Genomic DNA, 15,882 nt, shown 5'->3' on the forward strand with positions numbered 1-15,882 from the left:
AATGATCATAGATTCAGTCTACTGACTGAAAAATGACAACCAGTTTCGTTCAGAAGTAAAGAAAAAAATAAAAGTATCAGAAAATGAAATTAAAAAAGCAGGTAGAAATTGAATGAATAAAAATTTAAATATCGATATATATTTCTAAATAATTAATGTAACCTAAGTTTATATAAAATATGTTACAAATTTACAAAATATATATGCATATAGTAAATTAACTTCTGAACGAGCAAGATCAGACATTTTCGTTCCAAATAAGGTAAATAAATAGTCAAAAAAATATTTTATTTAATTAATCCTATTGGTATTCATCAATTTAGTTTTGAAACTCATTGAATTCAAATAATAATCTGATTGGTAAACAAATTAATTCGTGTACATAATTGACAGGAGTGATCCAAATTCAGCTGTTATTCCCGTAAAGTTATGGATCAGCAAAAGCCAGAAAGCAGTACAAATCACGGAAAGAGGACACGACCTTTGCTCCTGCAACCAAGCCCGAAGATCGCTAGAGTTTCAGCCTACGCCAGCTCAACTTCTAGTGGTGTTCTAAAGAATTCTAAAAAGACTAATTCAAAGAAATGTGAGGTGACATACAATAAGAGTGATGTCCCACTTGCTGGTACCATAGTTCCGGATAAGTATGTCCGTAAGGCGGGACCTTATTTGCTGGGCCCTAAGTTAGGGCCCAGTCCTGTGAAGAGTATAGTCCAGTGTTTAGCACGTAAGGAGAGAACAGATGACTTTTATCAGGTTTGTTTATGTGTATTATTCAATAACATATGCTTCTGGTTACTGTATTCGCGCTATATTTAATCTGTATTATTTTGATATCATTTGGAAATAGTCACAGTTAAATTTCTTTTCAGTATTTCTTAGTCCAAACTACTCTCCAAAGGAATTTTGCATTTGCATTGTGGATTTATCTGTTATAAATGTCCATAATAGACCTATAAAATTAAAGACACTTTGATTTGAATTGTATATATTTTTTTATGGGTAATCAGGGAATTTTTCTAACCTACCCTTACAGTATACATTGGTAGGCACCAGTCAACCTTGATGATTTCCCAGGTCAACCAGACTTGGTACATTGCTAGCAATAGGGCCCCCAGGGGGGTAGGGAATTGTTAGTAATGTAGTCTCATGACCCCATTGCTAGCAATGTACCATTTCAGGTTGACCTCCACGCGGTTCCCCCTGGAAACCATCATGTTAAATTCCGGGTGAATTTGTCACGATGGGCTAACTGACCTGACCTCATCTTATCATCTTCCACTGGTGTCCTGCCAGCGTAAACCGTTAGCGCAGGCGGTAGCACCATATCATTATCATCAACAAAAAAAAAAAATAGGGCCCCCAATTCTCATTACTTATATATATTTTTTCCAAGAAATGATAATGGAATGATGCTTCCATCTGTGCTGACAGGGCACCAATGGAGGATGGTAAAATGAGCATGAAGTCAGGTCAGTTAGCTCATCATGACAAATTCACTATGAATTTATCATAGTGGTTGGTTTCATATGTGGAACCATGTGGATGTCAACCTGATGTGGTACATTGCTAGGAATAAATGGTTATTAATTCACATTACCAACAATCTTCATCTCCTCCTATTACTTATAAATCTCTTCCTCCTTTTCACACTATTTTACTACTGTAATACCTTGACTGCCCTTTACAGCTTTGAAAAACTGAAAAATAGGTCTAAGAATATAGTTAAATCAGTTGGGCGGTGACCATAGTCTCTATGGTTTGTATGGGGACCATGTTTAATATTATTATGTTTATGTATTGGTGCTAATAATATAATTATTATGCAATCATTACAAGATAGTTATTCCTAGATAAAGGGCCATTTGCTGACCAATCCGATTATAGTAGACATACTGATCGCAGATAAAACAGGAACATAAAAAAAATTCAAGATAGTTCCTACATTATTAATAATAAATGATAATAAAAGTCTTTATTTATTGTTAACATTATACTACAAATTTACAGCAGTAACTGCGGTCCTGTTAGTCTATAAATTTTTTTTTCCACATCTGAATGTCATCAGTCTGTCATGTGACATAGGCCTCCTCCAAGTATTTCCATAGGGTTTGGTCCCTTGCACTCTGAGTCCAAATTTTCCCTGCTACCTTCCTGATGTCATCATCCCATCTTTTAGTCTGTCTGCCTCTGCTTCTTTTGTGTCCTCTCGGGTACCACTCTGTAATGTCTTTTGTCCATTTTGGTATTTTATCCCTAATCATGTGGCCTGTCCACCTCCACTTCATAGATTTAACAGTTGTTTCAATGTTTTTAAATTTTGTTTTTTCTTTTATTTTTATTAGGTTAATTTTGTCTCATAGTTTAACACCGATAACACTTCTTTCTATTGAGTTTCGACATACTCTTAGTCTCTGCATATGTTTTTCTGTAGTACTCGCAAGTTTCCTTCATTATTAGTCCTGTTTTAATCTGTGGTTTAAAATCTGTGTTATTTATAGGTAAAAATATTAACATTGAGGAGTGATGGGCAAGAAACACAAGATGACAGGCAAGGAAAAATGTTGCTACACACAGAGTACTCACTACTATCACTGTTGAAGGACCAAGATGGAGTTATACACCACCATGGTCTGTTTAAGGTAACAAGACATTCATTCATCTTGAATAGAAACTAGCTGTTCCCCACGACTTCATCCGCTTGGAATTTAACTTTATTTTTCTAAAATAAAAGTAGCTTAAGTTACTGCTTATTACATCAGCTACCTGCCAAAAAAGTCCCGTCAAATTCGGTCCAGCCATATCAGACATTAGCCGGAACAAACAGACAGAGAGACAAAAATTGTAAAAAATGTTATTTTGTTATATGTACCACATTTAAATTCATATGCATGTACTAAAAAACAATTATTTCAATATTACAAACAGACACTCCAATTTTATTTTCGTGCATATAAATTTGTCTGTAAAGATTTTTCTTGTGAATGAAATAGTGAATACACCTGCAGTAATAGTATATCCTGGTGGGGCACCAGTGAAGGATGACATCTAGACAAATTAACCATAATTATTATGAGGATATATTATTAGTAATTGGGTTATTATTACCCATTAGTAACATAGTATCCTTTCTATAGAAAATCAACCTTAAAGATTCCAAACTGCTTCCAGGACCATGCATTAGAAGAAGTGCCAAACCCCAATGGCCCTGGTTTTATTTACACTGGCCGAGTTAGACAAAGACTATTCCTTGTGCTGGACTGTGTGACCTCCCACCAGTTCAGTGAGAAAGGCTCTGAACTCATCAACCTGCAACAGTATGTTACCAAAGTTAAGAAGGTTCCAGAAAAAGAAGCAATATTGATCTTCTACGATATTGTTAGGGTAGTAGCAAATTTGCATAAGGTATGTAATTATGGAGTTTTCTATATTATACAGTTTATTATTCCAGAACTTCTCAGTGGTATAGCAGTTTATCGTCTTACTTCTGATGGTATGATTGTTGATGGTATGATATTTATGTCTGGTTGTTTTGTATTCATAACTAACTGTACCCGCGACTTCGTCCGCGTGGTTTTTCACTTTATTTTTCTAAAATAAAAGTAACCTAAGTTACTCCTTATTACATCAGCTACCTGCCAATAAAAGTCCCGTCAAAATCGGTCCAGCCTTTTAAGAGATTAGCTGGAATAAACAGACAACAGATAGACAGACAAAAATTATAAAAAATGTTATTTTGGTGTATGTACCATGCGTTATGTGTATATATATACATATGTATATAGGTAACAAACGATTATTTCAAGATTACAAACAGACACTCCAAGTTTATTTATATGTTATTCACAAAAAAAAATTGTGTTTAAATCAGTTGATGGGACAGTTCAGTTGTATGCAGACAACTATTGAAAAATTCTGTATCTTTGTGAGAATTGACTTAACATTTAATTTACTCATTATTGTTTCGTAAATCATGTACAAAAATTATAATTTTCATTCCTGATTGTGAGGCGAATCCTACTCTATTTTATCTATCTTATTCTATCTTGTGATGAATCTGCATTCCGAATGAGCGGTAGAATAAAAAAAACTTGACTATTCAAAAGTGCTTATATTAAGTTTATTTGAATAAAGATTATTTCTATTTCTATTTCGCTATCACTGTCTGTCCGTCCCTATGTATGCTTAAATCAAATCTTTAAAACTACGCAACGGGTTTTTTTTTTAATAGATAGAGTGATTCAAGAGGAAGGTTTATATATACAATACATGTACACCCGTGCGAAGCCGGGGTGGGTAGCTAGTATCGTATGATATAACTTTCACCGCTTTAACAAAATTTTAATTGCAATTTCAGAGAAACATAGTACATAGAGATATAAAATTAGGTAATATAGTATTAAACCAAAGGACGGGCCGAGTTATCATAACCAACTTCTGCCTCGGGACTCATCTCGGCAGCGACAGGGATCTACTGAAAGATCAGCGGGGTGAGTGAAATAGTAAATAATATTACCAAGTGTGGATATATATGAGACAATATAATTTAATTTTTTTTTATACTGCTATGGTGGCAAATAAGCATACGGCCTATCTGCTGGTAAATGGTTACCATAGCCTATGGACGCCTGAAACACCAGGGGTGTCACGTATCCATTGCCGACCCTTAAGAAACCTTAATATACCCTTCTTGAAAAACTACATGCTGTAGTCTCGTGAGAAAACCTCGGCAGGTAGTTCATGATGTATTCGGTGGCCTCGGTAGTCTAGCGCTTCAGCGCACCGCCTTGCTTCCGTTGGTCGCGGGTTCGGTTCCTTGCACTGTACTGAGTAAAGAATGCGTAAAAACTAATACAATAGTGCTATTGAAGAAGAACAATATGAATGTGACGGCGAAGCCACGGTGATGATGAAGTCTCTGCATCTCCAGTTGAAGCGGAGGTATCAAATGTGTCTGATGAGTGAGAGGTGCTGAGGGTTTTAATGAGGAAAATACGGAGATAAAATAAAATGCGACTAGTATGACAGCGATATATAAATAGAAAGTAACAAAAGGAATATGTCAAAGAATATTATTATAAAATTTAAAAATAGTACAAAAACCTATCAAGGAGTTCGCTACACCAGTCCCACCACTATCATCTACACCAACGCGTGGACAGTACAAACTTTTGTATTGATGACTATGATGATGACATATTTCAGTTGTCTAGTACCCATAACACGAGCTCTGCTTAGTTCGAGTCTAGATGGCGCTTTGTGGATTGTTCTGGAATGTTATTATTATATTGTATGGTGCAGGCTCACCAATGCCGTACCTGGGCGAGTCGTTGGACATGTGGGACGGGTGCAGCATATATTAGAACAGTTTTTTTTCGGATTACTCTATTGCTGTTGGCCGCAGCTGGCCTTTACAGCTTCACCGGACGATAAGGGGCGAGTACAGATGGCACTCCAAATCCGCGGATGACTTATGGAGCGGCTGAAGGCCAACTGACGGATATGACTTTAGTCTGAGGGCATCGCTAGGAGTTCGAACCGTCGGCCATCGTTATTTCGATCCTCGTTTGAATTGGACAGGGACGGGACGGTGTGGAGCGCCCGGGAATGTTTTTTTTTGTGTATGATAATGGAATGGTGCACCCACCTGCGCTAACGGTTTACGCTGGCGGGGCACCAGTGGAGGATGATAAGATGAGCATGAGGTCAGGTCAGTTAGCCCATCGTGACAAATTCACCAAGAATACATCACGATGGTATCCAGGGAGAACCGCGTGCAGGTCAAGCTAACATGGTACATTGCTAGCAATGGGAGTTACTAGTTCCCATTGCTAACAATCCCCTTCCCCCCGCTCGGGAATGTTAGAACAGTGTATGATGTATGATGTGTGGCAGGCTCCCCGGCGTACATATCTCCGGACGTGCTGCAGTGTCGGCCATACCTGGGCAAGCCGTCGGACATGTGGGCGCTGGGTGTGGTGTTATACACGATGCTTTACGGACAGTTCCCCTTTTGTGACACCAGCCTCGCCCAACTCTTCACCAGGATACAGGCCGCCAACTACAACATACCGCCGTGAGTTCTTGGTCTCATTATATTGCAGTGTTCACTCCCAGTACACCATCTTAAACACCATTCTTAAGGGACCATGGTTAACATCTCGCAGATCTTGGGAGGTTTATCATTAACAATTCAATCAATGTGGATCTTCTACAGTGCGGTTTTCTAGAAGGTTTTTTTTATGGATGATAATGGAATGGTACACCCGCCTGTGCTAACGGTTTACGCTGGCGGGGCACCAGTGGACGTTGATAATATGAACATGAGGTCAGATCAGTTAGCCCATCGTGACAATTTCGCCAAGAATTTATCACAATGGTTTCTAGGGGGAACCGCGTGGAGGACAACCTGACATGGTACATTGCTAGCAATAAGATCTTCCACATTACTAACAATCCCCTTTCTCCCATTCTAGAAGTAAACTTCTAGGAACTTTTTCGGATTAACCTTTATATGGGAACTAGCCATTGCCCGCGGCTTCGCTCGCGTTAATTTATCTCCTTAGGGGTGGAATTTATAAAAATCCTTTCTTAGGGTATGCCTACGTCATAGTATCTTTATGCATGCAAAGTCTCAGCCCGATCGGTTTAAAATTGAAAAAGTTTCATACAAACTTTCATCCCCTATCTTATTGCCTTGGGGGTAGAATTAATCAAAATTCTTTCTTAGCGGATGCCTACGTCATAACATCTACCTGCATGCCAAATTTCAGCCCGATCCGTCCAGTGGTTTGGGCTGTGCGTTGATAGATCACTATGTCAGTCACCTTTGAGTTATATATATTTAGATTGTCTTTAAATATATTAAAAAATCAACTGCACTGTAGACTAGTCGCTAGACAAGTATTTCTCTGCTATTTGATGATAAACATTGATTAGATAGAATATGGTTGTTGTTACCTTTTTTAGCACACTTTAATTCATCACACACAAGTGTTTCCATATTATATCTTTAGACACCCTAATACCGTTTATAAAATACTATGTCGTTTTTTTTTCAGAGATGGAAATTCTGTACAGGCATCAGACAATACGATATTTCTCATTCAAAGGTTGTTAGTGAAGGATCCCAAACATAGATTATTAGCAGAGGAGGTAAGAGTTATAAATAAATACATTAAATAGAAATAATCTTTATTAAAATAAACTTAATATAAGCATTTTTGAATAGTCAAGTTTTTTTTTATTCTACCGCTTATTCGGAATGCAGATTCATCAGAAAAAGAATAAGCAAGAAACTTGTGTGTTGCTCTTTTAAATAAATATTGATTTACTTATATTTAATTAACAACAAGGATTAGGTATGCGACAATCAACATAGAAACCGCTACGCACTTCATCTCTGTTCAATCAGATAACATTGTCAGCGCTATGAATTTTAAGTTAGATATTTTCTACAAAAACATTATTATCATTTATAAATTCTTCAATTTTATACTAAGCTTTTTTACAAAGAAAATATTTTATGACACATTTGAATTTTTTTCTGGCAAATTGACTACAGATTCTGGGAGTTTGTTGTAAAACCTTACGCAATTTCCATAAAACGAATTACTGGCTTTCGTCAAACGGCACTTAGGTAAAACTAGTTTGTTGACATTACGTAAGCTTTTATTAATCACCTACTTTTTTAAACTGAAAATAACTTAGCGAAAGTATTTTTTTAATTATATGTAGAACCAGCTGAGCCTGCGATTTCACCTGCGTGAAATGTATAGCCTATGTATTCAGATGCATAAGCTGTATTACTGTAAAGTTGCATCAAAATCCGTTTAGTAGTTTTCGCGTGAAAGAGTTACAAACATCCATCCACTCATAAACTTTCGCGTTTATAATATTAATAAGACAAACATTATTGTAAACTAATGATACTGATATAATGCTGAATGTGTATTAATTTATTTTTTCAGGTTCTAGATCAACTATCAAGTATAATAGCCAGTTATGTGATCGTACCCAATCCACCTGAAGATCTACAAGTGGTCCCCGATGTGCCTTTAGACGAGGACACCAAAGAGAAGCCTGAAGGCACCCAATCTTCTACCGAGGTGGACCGGAAGCCCTTCATTACTATACCGGATAATGGTGGAGAAACACCTAACGCTAATGTAAGTAGAAATTAGAGATCATTTATAGAAATAGAAATAGAAATAATCTTTATTCAAATAAACTCATTACAAGCACTTTTGAATAGTCATATTTTGATTCTACCACTCATTCGGAATGCAGATTCATCACTAGAAGAATGAGCAAGATACTTGTGTGATGCTCTTTTGAAAAGATTTTTTTTATATAACTAATTACAGTATCTATACATATAAATAAAATTGGAGTGTCTGTTTGTAATATTGAAATAACCGATTTTTACTACATGCATATGAATATAACTACGGTACATACACCATAATAACACTTTTTACCATTTTTGTCTGTGAGATTAGCCAGAACAGACAGACCGATAGACAGTTGGTCTGTTTGTTCCGGCTAATCTCTGAAATGGCTGGACCTATTTTGACGGGACTTTTTTTGACAGGTAGCTGATGTAATAAGGAGTAACTTAGGGTACTTTAATACGTATACGCTACGTAGAAATTTGTATAAAGTTTCAATAAACAATCATTTGTTAATTGATTTACAGGAAGAGTTAGGCATATTCTGCGTGCCACTACCAGATTTCCTGGCACTAAATTTCCCATCACCGACGCGGGTTCAACAGAACGGCATCATCATCCACCCCACGCAAACGGTCGACTCATCATCGATCTCATCACCGAACCAACAGAACCAGCGTCAGATCACCGTCCAGAGGATAGGCAGGGACGCCAGGCCTTTACTACCTTGTGAGATAGCCAGGTATCAGCACATGTTCGCTTCCAACCAACCCCGGAATGAGACGCAGACGAGAAGAGAAGTCCAGAACTTCGTACCTGAAAGACAAGAAAGGCAGGAGAATACGAGGTTAAGAGCGTTAGCGCAGAGGATACCTCGGTTGAATCCAGTGGCAGCTGCAACGAACGGTCAAGGGACGAGTGCAGGAAGTTCTAACGACTTCAGAGCTATACCCTGGTCGGAGCGAGGTAGAAGTGGTGACAGACTGTGGGATGCAGACTACATGGTGCGGCTTCCAGTCCTGGACCTTGGCAGGGTACAGGCCAGGGTACAACCAGACACGAGTTCGAGATCTCCACCAGACACTACAGATGATTATAATTAGGTAATTGAATATAGCATGGATATACCGGAGAGGGAGGCCGAGAAAGAGATGGACTGTGTGAAAGATGATATGGAAAGAAAAGGAGTGAATGAGATGAATGAAAGAGTTAAACATATACTGCTGACGATAAAAGGATGGGATAAGGAAGTAGATGATGAATATTATGTAGCAACATTTATTTTGGCGACTGTACTGTAATTTATTGGCGTTACATTACTATGCTACTATGACTAAAGGTATTATTAGATATTGACAGTGAAGTATAAACAGAGTGTAAGGTGGCAAATAACAGTGGCGTCGTAATGACAATTAATTTTTTTTAAACCATGTTGTCTATGGTACCTTTTACCATCGCACTACTTGCCATCGATCGGAAATTCAGCCACACACACTGGAATCTAAGTAGTCTCGGACAGTGTAGTTTCAGAGATGACCTGCATACATTTAGATTGTGGAATGAACTACCTGCCGAGGTTTTCTCACGAGACTGCAACATGGGGTTTTTAAGGGTATATTAAGGTTTTTTAAGGGTCGGCAACGTGCACGTGACACCCCGGGTTTTAACTCGAATAATTGTATGGTAAATAAAGGTATCTCTCTTTCGACGTTTCAACTAGGTTCCACTAGGCATTATTAAAACTCGTTTAACAATATTATTAATGTATTATAATCGCAAAAATTAAAAAATAATTATTAAATACATTCCACATGAAGCAGTAGTAAAACGTTAAAATTTTCTACAGTACAGTCGCCATAACAAAAAAATGCTTAAATGTTGCCACACGTTATAAATAAATGTAGATAAAATGAAATTAGATGTCTGCCAATGTAAATTAATTGTTTTCGGAAATTATGCTGCCTATTATGTTACAACGAATTTATGTCGTTGATCAGTAGAAGTGTTTACTGATTAATATATTCATCAGTGTTGCCAGACTGCTTGCATTCCTCTCCAATTTTGCTCAAAATTACCCCAATAAAGTAAGTGTGTGGACGTCTAAGGCAGCATTATGAGCTCTAATTTAATAATTATAACGCAATCTGTACATAGGTTGTAGTTTTAACTCTATCCAGGTGCAGGTTATTCAACAAAGTACTTTAAGAACTATTGTAATAGAGTAGAAATTGTATTGTAGCTTGTATGTATAGTTTTTCTTAAGAGCGTTTACTACCGTTAATATGTGTTTCCCACTACATTTCTCACATTATTTTCAATATTATTATAAAAAAAGTCGATCATATTACATTTTACTTTTGAAGTTTCCAAATAGTTATTAACCGACTCCAAAAAAGGAGGAGTTAGTAGTAACTACTACTAATGAGCAAGTAAAATGCGTATTGCTCTTTTAAAAAATAAATGTTGATTAAAATAAAACACAGAACTCACTCAATCTTTGTTCTATCAGATAACATTGTCAGCACTGTGAATTTTAATATTTAATATTTTTTTTTTAATTTAACGTAGAGATTACAGACACAGAGATTGCGATTGAGAAATCAATCCTAATATATTAACTAACATACATACATAATTTCTTTTATATTGTTATTAGGATTGATTTTTGATATTGTTTTTTTTTTAATTTCACCAAAGGTTGCGGCAGTGAACTCTCTTAAGCGATACAAGATAATTTCCACTTGGAACGTCCAAGGAAAAATTATCATTGTATCTATGTAGCGGAGAATTGATAATAGATTGTTAGATTTAACATTTCTAGCCAAGTTTGTAGTTTTATTAAAGCTATATTAAAATTGGTCATCCAATATACACTGCCAGAAATTGTACGAATAAATTTTGTATATGTAAATGATTTTATTGTATTGTTTGAAGTTGGAGAACAATAACGAAAGTGCGTTTCACGGAGGAATAAATAAATTAATATTTTTTGATAGTTTTTTCGCTTTAAATATTATTTTGATAGTTATTTACTTGAAATTCAAACAAACTTTAAGTTTGTTTCAATTTCAAGTAAATAGCATACTTCGATAAAGAAAAGAAATGCATTTTGTTGTTAATTAAATAACCAAGAAACTATAAAATTGTATTAAGTTTATTTTATTGACAGTTTCGGTAGTCTAGCGGTTTAGCACACCGGTTTACATCCGATGGTCGCCGGTTCGATTTCTCCTACGATGCGAACACTATATAGTATGACTGTTTGTATCGGTCTGGGTATTTTCTATGTATATTATGTATGTATTTACAATAAAACTAATACATAATATACATAGAACGATCGGAATTGAAGCGGTGTTGTAAGCCACTAAACCACGGTCTCGGTTATCAAGTTAATATTAGATCGTTATTATGTATACAGATATAATAATAATAATAATAATAAGTACTCATTACTTATTATTATTATTGTTATTATTATATCTGTGACTTGGCATGTCCCGTCTCGGCACTAGTCACCAGCTTAAGCTGTGAAAAAGAGAATAATAATAATAATTGAAAAGCACACACTATCCACATAGTACCCATAGTTTAGTCATCCACAGGAATTATACCAAAAAGTCTTATCAAACACCTAGACACGTTGCAGATCCCCTCTTCTACAATAGACCTATTACAAAAAGTCGTCATTCTCAATACATGCCGTATTGTAAGGAAATTTCTGTTGTTTTCACTGTTATCATCGTTATATAACTTATCCACGCTTGGCTAAGGCCCGCGTGTTTGAATGTATTACCCCTGTAAAAAGGGAGATATATAAAACATATACATATATGTTGTTGTCTCTCACAATGTTTATTTGATATTAAATTTCTGTATACAAAAAATATATAATAAATTTTTCTTTTTCTTTAGAAAAATATAATATAACAACTGTATGTGGCCAGTACGTCAGCAACATATATAATAATAATAATGAAAACCCGTCCCTGTGTCTACAAAACCAGCTATGCTGAGAAATAATACATATACATAATAATAATAATAAATACAAACAGAAATAACCCGACTCTGGCACTTAGAAAAAGTAACAATAGTCCCATTCGTCCTCTCAACTACAGGTGTCATACCGAAACACATGCATCAGTCACTAAATACCCTGAACTTGCCCTCTAATATATACTGCCAACTACAGAAGGCTGTAGTTCTAAACACATGCCGCGTTGTTAGAAAGTTTCTACAGACAGATTAGGCCTACATTTGTATTATGGTATATCCACCTAAGATAGAACATTGTTATGTACTTGGCTTAGGCCCGTACATATCAAGATTACCGGCGAAAGTCGAAAAAAAATAATATAAAAAAGTAATAATAATAATACAGTTCTATATTACTAGTAATATTATCATCTACAGGAACTATTCCTAAAACACTACATAAAGCAATAGACGATCTGCAATTAAATAAACTAATCTACATTCCACTACAAAAGGCTGTTATCTTAGATACATGTGCAATAGTCCTTCCTAAATGCCACAGAATAAACCATCAAGCGAAATAAAGTAATGAGAGACTTGGCATGTCCCGTCCTCGGTACTGATCACCAGTTTCAGCCGTGAAAAACAGTTAATAATAAACTTTATTAGCCAATAAAACAGTTTTAAATTCAATACACATTACGCGAACCACACATTGACATGCAAGTCCGTATCGTGTAGTTCAGAGTAATCAGTATAATGAATTCGTCAAACGCACTTTAGTTATATTTTATGAACTAAACTAAACTGGTTCGAGAATAGCTGTTTTTTATTAGAACAATGGATTTATATGAATTATTTTATAAGCTAAGCCAAGTCTGATGTAACTTATCGCGTATAAATATAATACATTTGTGTATATCGGCATTATTACTTGTATTTTGTTTATAAATTAAATAGTTTGTGCTCATCCATAAGTTAAGTCACACGTTGAAGGGAGAAAGGGGACAAAGTGTGGCAATAGCTGCCTTTACACGTATTATCATTTACTTGAGAATCGACTTTCACGCGAGAATAGACTTTCACGTGAGAATGGACTATCACTCGCGAATCGGCTCAATGCGAGAAAGGACTTTCACGCCAGAATCGACTTTCACGCGAGAATGGTCTTTTACGCGATAATCAACATTTATGCGAGAATGGACTTTCACTCGAGAATCGAAGTTCACGCGAGGATCGGCTTTCATGCGAGAAAGGACTTCCACTCGAGAATGGACTTTCACTCGATTTTCATGCGAGTATCGACTTTCACGCGAGAATCAACTTTTACGCGAGAATGGACCTTCACGCGAGAATCGACTATCACGCGAGAATCGTATATGACTTGAGAGTCGACTTTCACGCGAAAGAGAAACCTTTCGGCTCGTTAATCTGAGGATTTGATAAAATTTTTGAGGTTCGTCCGAGGTCATCAGTAAACCGTTTTAGCTGTGACACGGAAGGGGAAAGGGTAATGATATCATGAAATTCGTGTGTATTCATTTATGGATGGTGCATCGTAGGTGCTCGTTATATTTTTGTATTTTTTTTTGTAGCGAATCGGGTATTTGATTTATAATATAAGGGCGTCTACATACCTTGCAATTAATAGTCGTAAGTTTAACAAACAAATTGAAAAATGCTTGTTATCTTAAAAAAAAAAATGGAATAGGCCCTTGGCTATTCTATTTTTTTTTAATGAAGAACGCAGTATCACTTCTGTGGTGTGTGTTATTTACTTAATTCAAATTCAAAATCATTCATTCATGTAGCACATTTTAGCCGTAGATGAACGTCAAATTTTTACATTATAATTTAATTCCTTCCTACCATACAGTTCGGTATATAGATCTAATTGAGAAGAACTGGCAAGAAACTCAATTGAATTACTTTTTTTTTAAAAGCCTGTTTATTTACAATTTATATTTATATAGGTGTCTATGTCTAACATTAAAAGTAATTTTAGTATGGTTTTACTATTTTTCTTTTACAATTATAAATGATATTTTTGTCATAAATATATTTTGTTTTCTTTAATAACTTGTTAAAAATTGAATATATTAAAACATAATTATTATTTATAACAGGGCTTTTTGACGGAGCTATTATAATGTCTCTACATTTTTAAAATATTTTATATATTTAGAATCTAGTTTATTTTTTATATTGCACGCTAAATACTATTATACATTGCGTTGACTTAAGAAAATATAAGTTATGAAAAATGTGCTTTAAAGTTAACACAATTAAAGCGTATTTTTCATTCATAAAAAATGCGGTCTGCGTGTCATTTTAGTCAGATTTTTTTATTTGTATTCAAATTTCCACTTTATATCTAGATGAAAGTGGTTGATTTTCCTGAGTATTGCATGACCTTCTGCCTGATATACTCTTTACGATGTACATTTGATTTAACCGACTTCACAATATGCGTATTATGACATTATAAAATATTTTTTTAAAGAGTATTGAGTGTTTATTACTGTAAATATATGTTATTATTATATGTAAATATAGACAGCTATTTCTACATAATGTATTTCTTCCAATCCTCAATGTGTATTTTACCAACGTTTCAAATTGATAATAATATTTTAAATCTATAAATAATTACAGTATATGTAATGTACAGTATATAGACGCCCTAATATTTTTTTGTACATATTTTATTATTTAAGTCGATTTTTAATAATCAATGCAATTGTATAATAATAACTTAAAACTTTGTCCATTTATTTTATAATCATGTAAATTTTACAAAACGATCTACACACGAGCGTAAAATCAGGCAATATTGCAGCATCATTTACTAGATTGCCTTGTGTGTAGGCAATTAGGGGCAATTATTGTATAAGTAGCGTTTTCGCCTTGCTTGCTCCTGATTGTAGGGTCGTGTGTAGACCAGTTATGCGTGCGTCGTTTGATTTCTGAATATTTATTTATGCGAGTTGACATCTGATGATGTTCGGAGAAAGTTATAGGTGTTTTTTTTTTATGTGGATGATAATGGAATAGTGCACCCGCCTGCGCTAACGGTTTACGCTGGCGGGGCACCAGTGGAGGATGATAAGATGATCATGAGGTCAGGTCAGTTAGCCCATCGTGACAAATTCGCCAGGAATTTATCACGATGGTTTCCAGGGGGAACCGCGTGGAGGTCAACCTGACATGGTACATTGCTAGTAATGGGGTCATGAGTCCACATTACTAATAATCCCCTTCCCCCCAGTTATAGGTGTTTCAGGCGTCTATAGGCTACGGTTGTCTCCTTAGGACAGTGTAAACTTTCTGAAGGAGATATTTCGTTTATGCATGAGTGGGCTACAACCACATAGGATGTGTAGTGGCGTTTTCTTTTCAGTTTGGCAAAATCTGCAGATTTTTGTTGTGCATAGGCCTAGGTTTGGCATATGTTTGTTTAATTTGCAGTGTCCTGTGAAGCCCTACCCCCTACACTCCTATACTATACCATCAGATGGGCCGTATGCTTAATTGTCACCATCGTAGTATAAAAGCGTGTTACATAGTCAAACTAAAATTCAGTTCGGAATGATTTTGAGATGAGAAGAACTGACAAGAAACTAAACTCGTATTCTTTTCAAATAAATGTTTACATGTTTAATAATACAGATTCATTTTTAAATTCATATTTGGGAGAATAGAGTCACCACAGCATATGCTATTGCAAAAGCAA

The 15,882-nt window shown here is 35.5% G+C and overlaps 2 protein-coding genes across 2 annotated transcripts in view; both read left to right on the forward strand.

Moving 5' to 3' along the window:
• Positions 1 to 202: 202 nt before the first annotated feature.
• Positions 203 to 9,540, forward strand: LOC131842350 (serine/threonine-protein kinase 40-like). Its single transcript, XM_059190889.1, has 9 exons — positions 203 to 262; positions 394 to 756; positions 2,502 to 2,642; positions 3,172 to 3,405; positions 4,358 to 4,490; positions 5,896 to 6,076; positions 7,062 to 7,155; positions 7,971 to 8,168; positions 8,699 to 9,540. Exons 2-9 carry the CDS (start codon positions 430 to 432, stop codon positions 9,272 to 9,274), a joined length of 1,884 nt encoding a protein of 627 aa, XP_059046872.1. The 5' UTR covers positions 203 to 262; positions 394 to 429; the 3' UTR covers positions 9,275 to 9,540.
• The window catches only part of LOC131842371 (uncharacterized), a 65,928-nt gene continuing 59,335 nt past the window's right edge, over positions 9,290 to 15,882 (forward strand). Inside the window, exon 1 of the mRNA XM_059190912.1 lies at positions 9,290 to 9,463. Coding sequence (XP_059046895.1) covers positions 9,290 to 9,463 — 174 coding nt within the window. The remainder of the gene's footprint in view (positions 9,464 to 15,882) is intronic.

The sequence above is a fragment of the Achroia grisella genome, unplaced genomic scaffold, assembly GCF_030625045.1.
Source record: "Achroia grisella isolate CSIRO2021 unplaced genomic scaffold, CSIRO_AGI_Agris_v1 utg2167, whole genome shotgun sequence".
In the NCBI taxonomy this organism is placed as follows: domain Eukaryota; kingdom Metazoa; phylum Arthropoda; class Insecta; order Lepidoptera; family Pyralidae; genus Achroia; species Achroia grisella.

Bases quoted from the DNA above. Each gene is read 5' to 3' on its own strand.
- LOC131842350 (XM_059190889.1), top strand. From the start codon at position 430: ATGGATCAGCAAAAGCCAGAAAGCAGTACAAATCACGGAAAGAGGACA. The intron at 757-2,501 runs GTTTGTTTATGT...TGTTATTTATAG, and splicing joins GAACAGATGACTTTTATCAG to GTAAAAATATTAACATTGAG. The intron at 4,491-5,895 runs GTGAGTGAAATA...GATGTGTGGCAG, and splicing joins TCTACTGAAAGATCAGCGGG to GCTCCCCGGCGTACATATCT.